The 16183-nt window shown below is 34.5% G+C and overlaps 1 protein-coding gene across 2 annotated transcripts in view; it reads left to right on the top strand.

The window, feature by feature from the left end:
* LOC124366342 (arrestin domain-containing protein 3-like) overlaps positions 1 to 11569 on the top strand; it is a 28807-nt gene extending 17238 nt beyond the window's left edge. Inside the window, exons 6-8 of one of the 2 annotated variants that reach the window (XR_006922801.1) lie at positions 905 to 1667; positions 5361 to 5490; positions 11547 to 11569. Coding sequence is in view for 1 of the 2 variants with exons in the window: in XM_046822827.1 (XP_046678783.1) it covers positions 905 to 1654 (750 nt within the window). In the remaining variant the exon portion in view is untranslated. Of the gene's footprint in view, positions 1 to 904; positions 1668 to 5360; positions 7095 to 11546 lie in introns of those variants that run through there. The other variant, XM_046822827.1, reaches the window with a different exon arrangement.
* The last annotated feature ends 4614 nt before the right edge of the window (positions 11570 to 16183 follow it).

Here is a 16183-nt window from a genome sequence, read left to right as displayed (position 1 = left end):
ACGGACTATGGTTTACATGCCAATTTTACAAACAAAATGTTGTTACATGACAATGAAGATTTTCAGGATCATGTCGCTTTCATTGATGAATCAACTTTTCACCTCAGTGGACATGTGAACACTCACATTGTGCCTATCTGGAGCTCAGAAAACCCTCACGAGATACTATAATTGCAGCGAGATTCCCCTAAATGAATTTGTTGTGTGCCATATTTACGCAGAAATATTATGGGTCTTTCTTTTTTGGAGAAGGAACTGTAACTGGTATTTATAATGTTGATGTTGATCTAGAACTATGGATATTTCTTCAAATGGAAGAAGATGAACCACAGAATTTCATTTGGCAGCAAGTTGTTGCACCGCCATACACGATTCAGTAGGTGATTAGTTGAACATCCCTGTACCTGACCGCTGGATTGGCTGCAATGACAGACCTGTTTCGCATGGCCTCCATGTTCTGATTTCTACCTTTGGAGAGATTCATAAAGGATTTTGTGTATGTGCCTACTCCGCTACCAGCTGACTTACCCGACTTAAGGAACAGGATTGAAGCAGCTGTTGCAATAATCACTCCAGACACATTGATCAAAGTATATTTATTAACTAACTGGTATATTTATTTATGAACACCCTGTACTTCTTCACAGCATACAAGTACGATATACTGTTTAAGTCCATTATTAAATTTTGGAGAGGAAAACAAGTTCTGAACACTTAGTTAATTTACTGTTTTTTTTTCTTAACTTCGCAAAATCATGGAGTTTACTTTTCAAACAGCCCCTGCATAGTATATATGAATAATTGAAATTTATATACTGGTGTATAATTAGTAAAATATCTCAATCAATTCTTATTAGCTGTGAATTTTAATATTAGCTATTAACTGTAATGTGGGTTGTGTCAGGTGAAAGCAGAAACAGGTAGCTGCCATGTTAATCTGACCCAAGAAGTGCCTGTGTTTCTGGGCACTGTGCCAGTGTACAAGAATGGAGAAGCACCTCCTGTAGATTCCTCCGAATCATTACAACAGTCTCACAAAGCCACTATGCCTATGACACAACCACCCTTCAATCCTTCCATGCCAACAACACAACAGCCATTCAATCCTTCTATGCCGACAGCACAACAGCCATTCAATCCTTCTGTGCCGACAGCACCACAGCCATTCAATCCTTCCATGCCGAACGCACAACAGCCATTCAATCCTTCCATGCCGACAGCACAACAGCCACTCAATCCTTCTATGCCGACAGCACAACAGCCATTCAATCCTATGCAGACAGCACAACAGTCATTCAATCCTTCTATGCCGACAGCACAACAGCCATTCAATCCTTCTTTGCTGACAGCACCACAGCCATACAACTATGTTATGCCGACAGCACCACAATCATTCAATCCTTCTACACCGATGGCACAACAACCTTTCAACCCTTCTGTGCAGATGGCACAACAACCTTTCAATCCCTCGATGCCGATGACACAGAACTCATCTGATCCTTTCCAAATGCCTCCTTTCAATCCTCAAATGTATGTGGCACAATCTACCTCAAATCCTTCAGCAGAATTTTCCTCCAGCTATCTCACTCCCTTGTTGCCAAAACCAATCATGCCCATGACTCACCCACCCAATCAGGGCGGCAGGACCCAATAAGGACTTATTACTGGTGAGTTTTCATATATATATATATTGGTTTGCAAAAATTACTGAGAGACAAACAATACACATTGAAAATATCAAAGGCCAACCGTAACTTAAATTTTTAAAAAATCATTCCATTTTTTCTGTTTAGTTTTGTGTTTAAAGTTTGTCTTTTAAATGTTCAATCATGTGGTGTTATATTAAATAGATCATAAAGTGAATCTGTCAATTTCATTAACATTGATGTCTCAGCTATTTGTAATTAAATTATCTGGAAGTATCAAATGATGAAATTCTGATTTATAGATTGTATTCTGTTACGAAAAGCATGTTATATAGTTTGAAACATGGAGAAATTAATGGAGTGAATTTACATAGTATAAAAGTTGTGAAAGTGGGGTACATAGTGTTTTGGCTAACATATTACGAGAAAGAAATCACACCCTACCTATAACTACATCTCTTCTACACAAATTTAAAGAAATATTTTATGGCATGTAGTTTAATTGTAACACTTTTTTCATCTGCACATTATCACCGACTTGTAGTTGGTGGAAAATATTTGTGCTTTGGTCCAAAAGTGGACCTCAAGGTCTAGTCAAAAACCTCTCCAGTTTGAAAAAGAGGCTTGAAATTATTTTAAAGGAAAATTGTGCAGTCTAGGAATTAGATTTTTCCACTGGGTCACCCAGAATATATGGTATAAGGTCTAATTTTATAAAGTTCTGAAAAAAATTAATGTTAGTCAGCCTCGTATTAATAGTGTCAAAAGGGTCACCTGACCCAGGTGTACTTCTAACAAAATATAAAAATGTAATTCTTTGCACAAGCGAGGTGATAGAAAGGGATTTCATAACTACAAACCCATCTCTTTGGTTCCAACAGTTTCAAAGATTATTAAAAAACCTCTTTTATATGAATCATTTCTAGTTCCAATTAATCAGATAAACTAGGAATACAGTAAAACACAATGAACTTAATATACTTAGGAATTTATTAAAGACTGACTTGGCCTTCTTAAAATCACGTTGTTGTTCATCAGTCTGTCCTATAAAACACCTTGTAAAGTCAAATTTAGATTATTTATGTTTTTTTTTTCTTTAAGACTAGGCATACCTTTTAAGTGTACAGTCAATAATAAAGGTCCTTGTATGGCTGTATAATTAAAACAAATTAGAACGGCCCATATGCAATTTACATTACTCAGGTAGGCTATTCAGGATACCAAAATTGTTCATCAAGCTATGATTTCAGCCACTACCAATCTAATATCTTAACCCTTTGAATGCCACAAGGCAAAAAATTTAGTACAAAGGAAATGCACTAGCAACTATATTGCAAGTCATATGCGAAAAATGCCAGGGAATAATAAGAAGTATTACCGGGCTTCAGGAAAAAGAATATATTTTTCATACTATTTTTATGAAACAGGTATCAAAATGTTTGTAATAAATTGTACTACAATAAAATGTTACAAAACAAACGAAACAACAGAAAATAATATTAGTTTTGGCATGTCAAAACCAAAAAAATGTATGAAGCAATTTTTATTTTTTAGTTTTTATTTTTTTTACAAATTAATAAGAAACAATTTTACCATGGGAACAATTTTTTAAATATTTTTTATAACATTGTTAATGTGAAAAAAAATAATGGTTGACTTTTTTATATAATTACTATAGTTACATAACAATGTTTGAAATTATGTACAAATTTTTCAGTACCGGTAACACAACACTAAAACAAAAATAATTAGCGCATCACGTACATTTATCCGTTGATTCTAAAGTCCAATATCCAATATATAGTCTTCATATTTTCCAAAAAAATATGTACACTACACACACACACACACACACACACACACACACAAAGTTGAACTAAAGTATCACTGTCACATTGAGAGCCTATGGTCAGGGAATTACGACTCACAAATCTCGGTTGGGTGTCTTGTACTGGTGTGTAAGTAGGGTCTTCATCAGTGTCATCAAAAATATCGGACAATGAAAAGTTTGAATCGTTATCACTACCTGACAAATCACTCAGTAGTTGTCTGTCAACTTCACTTACAGTTAAGTGATCACGATCCATTTCTGAATGTCTATTATTAATAACACATGAAAAAACAGTCACAATAACTACTAAAACTTACAAAGATATCAATTTAACAAAGCATTTTAGAGATCCTAATCTCAAAACGATGTAAACACAACCATGTGACCGAACAGACTGCTATATGTAGCGAGTTGTTAACGTGCCAACGATGCCCCGGCTGATCACCACCAGCTGTTGTTGCTTCTATTATTCTGTGTTTTTTTATCTTCACTAATATAAAGTACTATGTGAAATATTATTTATCTATTGCATGATAGTTAACAAATAAAACAATATTGGTTGTGAAAAGAATTCATGAAAAATAAAGCATTAAAAATTACGATAACAGACGGCGACGACGGATCGTCGCCTGGCACTTTTCGCACAGGTAGTCGGCTACGATCTATCAAGGCACTTTTCACAAGGGTTTTTGGCGACGATATATCGTCGCCATGGCACGCAAAGGGTTAATAAAGCATTCAGACAAGCCATTTTTAGCAGAGTACCATGACGTAACGGTAAACACATTATTTTATTAAATTTGTCACTATTTTTAGGACTAAATTTTTTTCCGTCAATGTCTTGTTTAATACATTTTACAGATGATATTGCTGCATGTAAAACAGTTGCCATTCAAAACTAAATTATGTTACTTTCAATGAATTGTGGCCACCTCAGATCACAAAGTTTGTGTCTCATTTTTCGACTAGGAGTAATGATCACTAAGACAACTATGTGAATTCTCTGTACTTTCTGATTAAATGCAGACCACACATTCAGAGCACGTTGAGGCTGTTATAATTGATCAAGTTTGCTATAAATATTGTAGAATATGTTTGTTCTTCTCTTTAAGATCAATATGAAGGAAACGCTCCAAGTAAAAATTATTTTGGGCTTTCCACGTGAAAGGGATTTCCTTGAGCAATGCTGATGGCAATTAAATAAAACTGTCCCTCAAAACAGTACGGATCAGTAAAATATAAAAGCTCTCAAACGCCCAATCATAAATGATTGACAGACCGTATACACGCTATCATCACATACAAATGACCCTCACCGCATGCCACCGACCATAACTTCCCTAATATTGATAACTAAAGTCGAGAGAACAAACACATTCTAAAATATTCATAGTAAATTCGCCTAACCTTACCAGTCACAGCATACTCTGAATAGGTAGCCTCTGTTTAGTCAAAAAGTACCAATTTCTGTATGTGGAACAATATAACCACCATAGCTGTGTGGTTTCTGATCAGTTGGTTATTCTGTCAAATAATGTGAGCTTACCAATATTGTGGTACATTTATCAAAAATTACAGATGAAGTTGAGTCGTGTGGTTCATTCATTCAGGTGACCCATCTGGTCCCTCAACTTGTATAATCTTGTGCATGATGGCTTAGTCTAGCAGGACCTAGAAAATTAGTAGTGACAACACAGAACCTTGGTTGACTCACAAGTGAACTATTTTTTTATTTTCTCACTTGTCTTAATCGTTTGCAACACTGCTACCTTAGTGTGTATATTGCTATATTTATAGCGATTTCACAGTACTGATAAAATAAAATACTTATAATGTTTTTGTAGGTAATTTATTATCTTTTAATTGATTTTTTTCTTTTTCAGATGCTCAAACTGTTGCTCCTTAAATCACGGATGCCTTTGGATGCCTTGATTTCTGTAATATGTAATTAAGTGCATACTGGAATGAAAGATTTCCTATAAGTTAGAGTACTTGAAATGCTGATTCTATGAGGTTTGTTCAAGAAGTATAAAGATTGTGTTTTTATCTCTAGTGAGCATCAACTTTCAACTTAGTTCTTTCCTGAGCTATTTACCTAATTTTGTGAATCTATGTTAATTAGTTCTGATTTAACGATTAACAGAAATGTTTTATTTTAGTGCACATCAGCATGTTCTTTCTGTTTTGATGTTGTTCTAATATTATCTAAAACTTGTAAGGACTCTACGAAAAGTTAATACTATTTTTTAGTCAAAATTCTATAAGTAGTATGCAAGAGCTCTAGATGAATGAAAACTTACAAGAGGCTTGGCAAAGTCACAGTAAAACGGATGTAATATTGGCAGTTTATTTTATTGATAAGACATTATTCTTTATAAATTTATCTCTGTGGAACAAAAGTCAGTTATGGATACTATACAATTTTGTGGACTATAAGACACGGAGAGACTATTAGTTGAAAAAGGTAACAAAATTAATGTATTAATGCAGAATCTGCCAGCTGTCATAATAATAGTATGACTTGTTCAATATTTTTGGCTAAACTTAAATATAAATACTATTTAACTCACCCAGTATTTCTACTTGCGACTTTTTTGTTCTCAAAAGTTGAACGTTCACTAAAAGTTCTCAAGTTTCAATGTGTTGAGGAAATTCACCTAAATGCAACAGAACATTTTCTGCAGTTGTACAAATTTAAATCACGGTTTAAGCAATAAAAACTGCACTGGATTTTATGTGGCATCACAGGAGTACCTAAGTCAAACCGTTCATTCATAATTATTTCAGTCCTGATACTTTTTGAACAGAACTCGTATATTGCAGTATCAAAATATGCCCGTTCGATTTGAACTGACCACTGGTGTGGGAATTTGTTTCTTCATCATATACATATTAGCCTATAATCAGTGTCATAGTTAATCTAGTCTTTGGTAATCAATAAAACTCGCATTGTCATATTTTGTTTATGACATCTTTACTAATCGAATAATTTTATAGGAACTTAAAACCAAATGTTGCAATGGGAATATAAGGTGTATTTTTATAAGTAAGTACTGTTTCAATTTAACAGTATAAAAAAGTCACTTTTTGTAAAAATTGTATTTTTATATGAAAGCATATACTTTTGTAAATAATTGCAACCAATATTAACTTTTTATATAAAACAACAACCTTTTGTTTAGTGTTTTGATAGAAATTTGATAGAAAATATATTAGAATACAAACAATCATACTATTTGGAAATATTGGTATTTTACAATTCAATTTACTGTACAAGATGTTTCTTCAGCCATTTTTATCAACAATACACACACTATTGTGGTGTCAGTATTTAAATTGTATTTTTATAATTTCCCCAGTTACTTTAATAATGTTGTTGAATAAATTTATCATACTGAAGTAATTTTTGGTAAGTGAATTTTGAATCAAAAGTTTTTGTGATATTTCTGATAGTTAGTGCAGTATAGATAAAACTGATGTGTTTAATCAAAGTATTACTTTTTACTTGAATGATTACTTGAATGAGTGATTTAACGAGAAAACCCAGCAATATTTTACGTTAATTTTAATGTCATGTAATATTTGTCAGTGTAATATATATATATATATATATATATATATATATATATATATATATACAGGGTGAGTTTTTTAAAGTGATCCAATAGCTAACTTTTTAATTACATGACTTAGCACCACACTTTAAATTTGGAACTTGCTCAATTTTAAGTTTCACTCAGGAATACACTTTCAAATTTTTTGAAGATGGCCGCCATTTTCCAATATGGCGCCCAACTTTAAAATCTTTTATGGAACACCCTGTATTTTATGTTGTTTTTAGATTCTACTCTAAAAAATAAAACCTTTTTGTACTTGAGAGTTTTTCCATATCTCTAATGGTTCAGGAGCTACGTGGACTGGAAGTTTTCATAATTTTTTCCAATATGGCGCCCAACTTTAAAATCTTTTATGGAACACCCTGTATTTTATGTTGTTTTTAGATTCTACTCTACAAAATAAGACATTTTTGCTTCTGAAAGTTTTTCTATATCTCTAATGGTTCAGGAGCTACGTGGACTGGAAGTTTTCGGATTTTTTTGAACTGATGGTGAAAACTTTCAGTCCACGTAGCTCCTGAACCATTAGAGATATAAAAAAACTTTCAGAAGCAAAAATGTCTTATTTTGTAGAGTAGAATCTAAAAACAACATAAAATACAGGGTGTTCCATAAAAGATTTTAAAGTTAGGCGCCATATAATTGCTGTCATGTAATTAAAAAGTTAGCTATTGGATCACTTTAAAAAACTCACCCTGTATATATTCTTCAAACCAGTCCCAATAAATTATGCATGCTTTCCTATCATATGTTTTGAAATAGCTTTTTACTAAATTATACTCAAGGAGTAAATTTAACTAAAATGCTGTAAATGAGTCCATGTACAAACCCTTTTACTGACAAACCCGTTTTTTGTGATGTGTAAAGTGCCATGTTATAGACCAGGTGTCATGCTAAAAATAAATCCTCAATTTGAGTAAAATGTAGTTGTCTTGTATAATTTTATTTGTAATGAGTAATAGGTGAATTTGTGTTTTTTTGTAATGAAGTAATTGTATACAAATTTATTTTTCTACCTTTGTAGATAGAAATACGTTAAAAAATTATTAATACAACTTAAAATTTTGTATTTATTTTTAATTAAATAACAAAACCATAAATAAAATCAGGAATCACAACATTAATTACTACAACATAGTAGAACACAGCTGACTAAAAGTATAAACAACAACACCCATTGTTCAGAAAAAAATACTAAAATACCAGCATGTACAAATTCGCATGTCAGCAGTAAAAGGTTTTAATATATAAGAAACTGGCCCTTAAAATTCACTAAACAGATTTATATTTAATTTTATTGTGACTGGGTTGATTAAGATTCCTGTCAGTGTACACTAAACATATTATATTTTATGTGCTTTTATAATTTTATATACAGTGGAACTTGGATAATTCGAATCTCAAGGGACCAATAAAAAAATTCGAATTATCCAAAAATTCGAATTAAAAAAGTTAAGAATTAAAGGCTTAAAATAATGGCACTTCACATCTTTGCTGAAAACCTTTATTGAAAATAACATGAATGGTTGTAAATGTATGTTTTTCTGTGCATTTCTACCAAGCAAAGTATGGTAAAACAGTGCAAAATTGAATCATGAATTACCTAAAAAAATACAAAATTGCATTATTTGTTTTTGAATAAAAGAAAATAAGTTGAATGGTGATAAGGAACATTATAAAGTATAATATTATTTAATTTTTTCGAAAGAAGTCGGAAATCTTCACTTGTTTTATAAAGTTAAGTCTTTCGGAAGTGACAAAAGATTCTGCCATATTCAATGAATTGAAAATAGACTCACGTCATTTTTACTTTCAAAAATACGTCTAAGTTCCATGATGTGATGCGCTGCTTCGGCCGCACTCGGAACGTTTATTTCCGCCCCAACTGATGACTCGCCGTCTTCGTCACCCGATGCCATGTCGCCATCTTTTTTATTATTGAGCACTTAAGTGATGATCTCCGCGTCTGTTATCTCACCACATACTGCAACATCTTCATCCACGTTGACAAAATCTTCAAACCAGATGGCAGGGTCAGTAATGATGTCCTCCCAGCCGTCAACTGAAGGTACCGCTTCCGCTATAATGTTGTTGGCTTTTACGCCGTCGTCCTCCTTTTTTACAAAACCAGCTTTTTTAAAGCAATGTTTGATCGTTTCGGGCGTTACTTTGTCCCAAGCTTTCTTGCACATGCGAGAGGCTTGATCGTTTCGGGCATTACTTTGTCCCAAGCGAGAGGCTTGAAGAATGTCTAACTTGATTTTTACGGCGTCGCTATCTTTAGTCAGTATGTACTCAACCAATAAACGTCTGTAAAACTGTTTTAGATTTTTTATGATCCCCTGGTCCATAGGCTGGAAAAGTCACGTCTACAAAACAATATGCGCGGAAGGATAGGGCCGAGCCGGCCGGCCGGGCGGGAGGGTGGCTAGATCTGTGTCCAATGGCCTTGCTATTAGAAAGAGTGCAGCGTCTTTTCGCGGGTTCGAATAAAAAGTTCGAATTATCCAAAATAAACTTCGAATTAACCACGATATTTTTGCATTACTTATATAGAAAATGCTAGGGACCAATATAAATATTCGAATTAAAGAAGATTTCGAATTATAGAAGTTCGAATTAGCCAGGTTCCACTGTATTAACCTTATAAGATTAAATAATGTTAATCTGTTATAACCAATATTAGATTAGATAACTTTTTGCATTTATGGTATTTTATATCCTACTTTTATAATAGACAAGATAATGTTTTATACTGAACTACTTGCTCTTTTGCAATTGTATATATAAATATTAGAAGGTCTGTGATATCAATGCTGTTCCTAGTCAGTAAGGAAAACTATGCCTAGGCTTGCTTTGTAACGGAAGTGTCTTTGAAGAAAGTGTTCAAATAAATAGATTTTTAATCTAATTGAATGTTTTAAAAAAATGTTTAGAATGAATAATTATTTTAGTACAGTAGTCTGTTGCGTTATTGATGGTATATGAATGAAGTTCATGTTTAAGCTTCTGTTACATCAGATGATTTTGAATTCTAATGCAGAAAAAGCATTGTTTGAGTGTATTGTACAGTTCTATAGTTTTGATTTCAGTCTGTATATTTGTATCTCATCAGTATGGGCTGGATTTACAAGGACTGTCCAGAAAGTATCCGACAGTCAACGATAACTTTTTATCTACAGCAGCTACTGTTATGAGATAAAAAATGAGCTTCCATGAATTTGTGGTTGTGGTTCGACCTTTTTTAAAATGGGTGCGATTCGATTGAAAGTGATAAACAATGTGGTTAGCCTTCATCGACATAAACCCCTGAAAACACAGAACGGGTGTGGAAGAAATCAGTTTTGACTCTATTTTCTTTTATCCATTTACTCCGATACAAGATTTATTGAAGTTTAAGTGTCAGGAAACAAGATATTTGGTTGCTGTCTAATACTTAATCTGTTTATATTGTTTAAGTTGCTGACAGTGTGAAAGCATGAAAGGAGAGGCAAGGACAGTGGGAATAAAACAAAACATTGTGGATATTTAAGATTTAAATTACTTTTTCAGAATATCTTTTTTGTATAATCACAAATAAGTAGCTCTTAATCCGATGTGGGCAGTGAAAAACCTCGGGGCTTGGCACTAGGCAGCCAGAGTTATTTTCGGCGGACAGTTTCCATGCGGCAATTTTGTATTGCATTAATTGCTGTTCAAAAATGTATTTTTATTAGTTCTACACATTGTATCAGTTGCTCCACCATGTTTTGGGATCGTCATAGTAGTGCACTAAGTTGTGCACCTGATGAGACAATGAGAATACCTCTTCACCTAGATTGCACTACTTTTTGTAGTTGGAGTGTCTCTGATGTCGAAACGATGCAGGGGGTTTCATTTTGAGCTTCTTCGTTCTCCGTTGCCGATTATTTTTGGTTCCCTTCAGACTTCAGGAGTCAAGTCCTGTCAGACTTAAGTGAATTTGTTGTAAATATTGTATTTACTTTAAAATATTTAATCCGAACGTACCAATTTCCATATGTGGAACAATATGACTGCCATAGCTGTGTGGCTGTGTGGTTTCTGATCAGTTGGTTATTCTGTCAAATGTGAGGTTACCAATATTGTGGTACATTTATCAAAAATTACAGATGAAGTTGAGTCATGTGGTTCATTCATTCAGGCGACCCATCTGGTCCCTTTAGTTTTATAATCTTGTGCAAGGTGGCTTAGTCTAGCAGGACCTAGAAAATTAGTGGTAACAACACAGAACCTTGGTTGACTACCAAATAAATTTTTTTGTTAATTTTTAACTTATCTTACTCGTTTGCAACACTGCTACTGTAAACTTGGTTATATTTTTGGTTATGTATGGTGATTTCATAGTATTGATTAAATAAGTCATTATTAATATTTTTGTAGGTAGTAATATAAACAAGTTTATTAGCTTTTAATTGTTTTTTTCTTTTCCAGATTTTGATGCTCAAACTTTTGCCCTGTAAGTCACGGATGCCTTTGTATGCCTTGAATTCTGTTATAAGTACTTGAGTCTATACTCAAATTGCTCATTTGTAAAATTGTGAGGTACCCATGGAGAAACCTTTTAAAAAGTCATGCAATGTTGCAGATCTGCATTACTGCAGATCAAATCCCTAGGGAAGCTTAAATCATTAATTAAATGCATTGTCTGTCCTTTTGGACAATTTTGAATTGCAGATCTGATCAATGTTCTCTTCAGTAATGGTGAAATGCAGCCTTCCTGAGTATTTATACCCTTGAAGCGAATTACAGCCTCTTCTATAGAATAGAATAGAATATATTTTATTGCGTTGACAATATATATTACATTGTATTGCAATAGTTAATAATACCAATTTTTTACGGTATTTATCTTAAAAACTAAATCCATTCACTCGACTTTCCATACAGTTGCACGCAGGCACACATTCATACACATACAAAAAAACAAAACTCATAATTCGTGGGATCAACCCCCAGGATTGCAACACCGCCGCGAATATCAATCCCAAGTGTGCTCCATAAACTCGCCAACTGAGTAAAAAGCACAAGACACCAGGTAGTGTTTTAATTGGGTTTTAAATTTTTGGATTTGTTTCCTAATTTAGTGTTTCAGGGAGATTGTTAATGAATTTGATCCCAGCTTGAGAAGGGAGGCGTTCAAATGCTGCTGTTCTATGCTGTCGGGCTCGAAAGCGCCCCCGAGGTCTTCTCTCGTATTTGTGTATATCACTGCCCTGCATCAATATACACTGAAATCGACAGTAAAATGAAGTCTCTAAAATATACAAGCTGGGTAGAGTTAGCAAGTTGAGCTCCCTGAAGGCACTTCAACATGACTCTCTGTTGTTCAATTTTCTATATTACCTACTACACCTATTACCTACTATACTACCTAAAACAGTAAAATTGAACTAGAACCATTCCAAGAAAACAATTTTTGAATGTTCGACACACTCGTATTGAAACAAACTGATTTTACAATCGTAAAAATCATTGCCCGAAAATGCTCTCTCCATAACCACAAAATTGACATTTCCGAACAAACGACACAAGTTCGCTCATGAATGAAAATTGTCACGTACTATTTGGCAGGCCTTCAGAAAATCAGATAAGGCTGATAAGATTATTACAGTATACACTGTCTGCTGATATATCCAAACTTTCAGAGTGACCCTCGTATGCATGTTGGATATTTTGTAATAAGTTAAATTATACCATTTTAAAAAAAAATTTATTGTATGCTTATAAATAATGTTATTTGTTTAAAGTTTGTATTTTTTATTATAATGGTATTTGATCATTTTGGGTGCCAAATTAAATTAATAAAATTTCTTTAGTTACTTGTTATTTCTCGTTTATTCTTTACCCCTTCATATATAGGATATACATTTATACAAGATACATGTATATATTTTGTATGCAAGGACTTATAGCACTTTTTCTATTGCAGTAATTGTCTTGTATATTCATGTCAAGGAGTAACTTTCTCTCTCAACTCTTTGTCTTCTACCTACTGTGATCGTATCATGTCAGCTTCTCAGTTTAAAGACACTATTTGAAAAAATATCATTCCATTGCATTATCTTAGTAAATAAGATTTATGCAATTATTTCTTTCTCTGTGCAAGAATTTATTTAATTAAATGCTTATTGCGTTATAAATCGTATATAGAGATTTAAAACTCATTTGTCAAAAAATTCTCTTTAAAAATTAGTCAAATATTATGTATACATGTAAACTATCCAGAGGTTTTACCAGTATGGATATAAAAAGATGCCCATATTATTTGGTATTTCATATATAGGTATGGACTGATTGCATGTAGATCTGAATTTTTTAAATTTATTATGTATTTTTATATTGATGTTTTGTTGTTGTGTTCATATCCTATTTTTACTGCAAAACGTTATAATGTTTGTAATTGGTATTTTTTTTACGCCTCGTGAAGTATTGGGAATGAAATCTAAAAAAAATACAGTCATGAATAATTTATTTTGTAGAATTCGAACATAAAACTAATAAGATACACAGTAGTTTCATTCAATAGACTACATAGTATGATTTTTAATTAATAACCAACAAACACAACATAATGCAATTTTTAAATAAGGAGTTTTTTAGGAACTCTAATCCAGAATTTTACGAAAACCCACAAGAAATTATTCCAGAAGAAAAAGCAGGTCACTCTGGAATTAATCACATGGAAATATGGAGAATCTAACAGCATCCGTACAGAGAAGATAAAAAAATCATAACTTTTTCCAAATATGCTCTTTGCTCTTAAGAGTCAACTTTATGTTGACGTTGATGTTAATGTTGTGAAGTAACATTAATATTTGTACTTCAATATTGATTTCCTTAAGCTGGTTTACTAGAGCTTCTTCTTCTATGGGGTGGCCTATTACCATGCACCTAAGCCATAAGCGCCTTTTGCACACCCTAGGAGTACACCATGAGGCTGATGAGTTTACGGTTTTCAGCAGTTCTACAAACTGCCAAAAAACAACCGATTAGGACCTAGATAAATTCGCTACCTTTGTCTAGACTACCAAAGATGGCGTACCGCTCCCTTGCTATGCAGGATAGTCAAAGTAGGTTTTCCTCCTGCTCATCACACATTCTATAGAGTGGATCCTCCCGAAGGATACCAAATCTGTGAAGATGCTTCCTCGGGTGACCATGTCCCAAGAGACCCCTAACCCAAGAAAACACCAATCTACTTATTGAGAGGTCATCTTAGGGGAAGGTGTCTTTAGAACCATTTTGCTCATTCTCAGAACCGGATGCAACCTCCACCTTCTCTTATGGGTTCACCCCCTATTTGAGACAGCCCCAAAGGATTCACACCTAGAAATGCCACAGAACGGTTGAGGTCCCATCATAATGGACACCAAGTCCAAATTGGCCCAGTGCATCAGCTCTTTCGTTCCCAGAGATCCCCTCATCACCAGAAGCCCAACAGTCATATTATTGATCCTGACATGGGAAGAACCGACTTGATAGCAATCCCAGACAAGTTTGGAGTTGAACACGAAATAGTCCAGGGTCTTCAATGTTGCCTGGCTATATGTGAAAATGCAAATCGTCTTACTCATTTACCACCAACGAATATTCTCACGAGCACACTCCATAATGGCTGTGACTTCTGCCTGAAAAGCTGTGGGGTAAGGACCTACAGGGACCACCAGCTCCTTACATGGTCTCACCACCATAATTCTGGTGCCTGTGCCACTTTCCATTTTAGAGCCGTCTGTAAACCAATCAAGCTCCGCTGGTGGAAGGGGTTTCCTTCCCTCCGACCAAGCTTCCCTAGAAGGTATAACAATCCTGAAGGGTTTTGTTGAAAGAAACTCTTTGTGGCATCTGATCAAAGATTACATGCAGAGATGCTAATTCAGCAGTGCCCACTGCTGCAGCCCGAGGCCGACCAAAGCCCCGCCTGCGGAAGACAAAAGCCACTTCTCATGGCCATAGCTCGAATTAGAATTTCCAGGCGGGCAAGGTTTAGGCAACAGTCTAGAGCTGCACCCCAGACTTGGGAAAGCCCCAGTGATAGCAAGGCAAGCCATACTTTGGATGCTGGCCATACCAGTCACCATCATCTTGGCCTCCGTCTTTGACCACCAGACAACAGCCCCAAACATTAGTGCAAGTCTAATCACGGAGACATAAAGCCGCCAATACAAAAAGCCTCTGCTTGTCTCCAAGACCCACCTAGCACATGTCAGCATTGCATTAAAGATCATTTCCCTCTGGCAATAACTCTTTCCAAATGGGGTCCCCAGTTAAGGACCCTATCAAGGATTACGCCCAAGTACTTAACCTGGGACTGTAACTCAATGGAAAAGCCTCTCAATAAGAAAGGACCAACACCCTCCAACTGACGCTCTCTTGTAAAGGCAATCACGATAGCCTTTGTGAAGTTGACACTAATCAGATAGATATTTTAGGCATGTATATTACTAATATATTATTTTAATACAACCAACACTTTTACTTATTTAGAAAATTTTATTTCATTTTTTGACTAGAGCAAAGCCTCACTGCGTGGCCGCCGCTCCACTCGTTCCACCCTAAGGACGGCACTGTGTGCCATATCTTTTGCATTACTAATCGTTGGCTCAACGATAGTTTTTGAGAAAATAACTAATAATACAGGTTTACTCTATGAATCGTTGTGACAACAATTCCAGCTCTGTATTTAAGCTTTTCTTCGAAGGTCGTTGTTATAACCCACTTAATTAAATGAAAAAGTCGATTGTCCAACAGATATCGTAACAACAACGTTCCTTTCTGCCAATGTAGTTGAACATCTCAAAAGATGTGCCGTTTTCACAACGACCCTAAATTCAATACAATGTTTATACGGAAAGGACTTGGTCTTTTACTCAACCGTAGTGGCAACGGTCAAAAATGAAGCTTCATAAAAACAATATAAGAAAGGATCTTGACAAAAACCCATTTTCAATTCCGTGGATAAAACCAACGAGTTATCTTCGAACTTAGGCATTCATGAGCCTGCAATCCGCGGTATGAATTGTCTCTAGCAAATTCTGATATCATCAATGATACGTGTCTTGTAATGCGAG

The sequence above is a fragment of the Homalodisca vitripennis genome, chromosome 7 (assembly GCF_021130785.1).
Source record: "Homalodisca vitripennis isolate AUS2020 chromosome 7, UT_GWSS_2.1, whole genome shotgun sequence".
Classification (NCBI taxonomy): domain Eukaryota; kingdom Metazoa; phylum Arthropoda; class Insecta; order Hemiptera; family Cicadellidae; genus Homalodisca; species Homalodisca vitripennis.
This window is presented reverse-complemented; position numbering and strand designations above follow the sequence as displayed.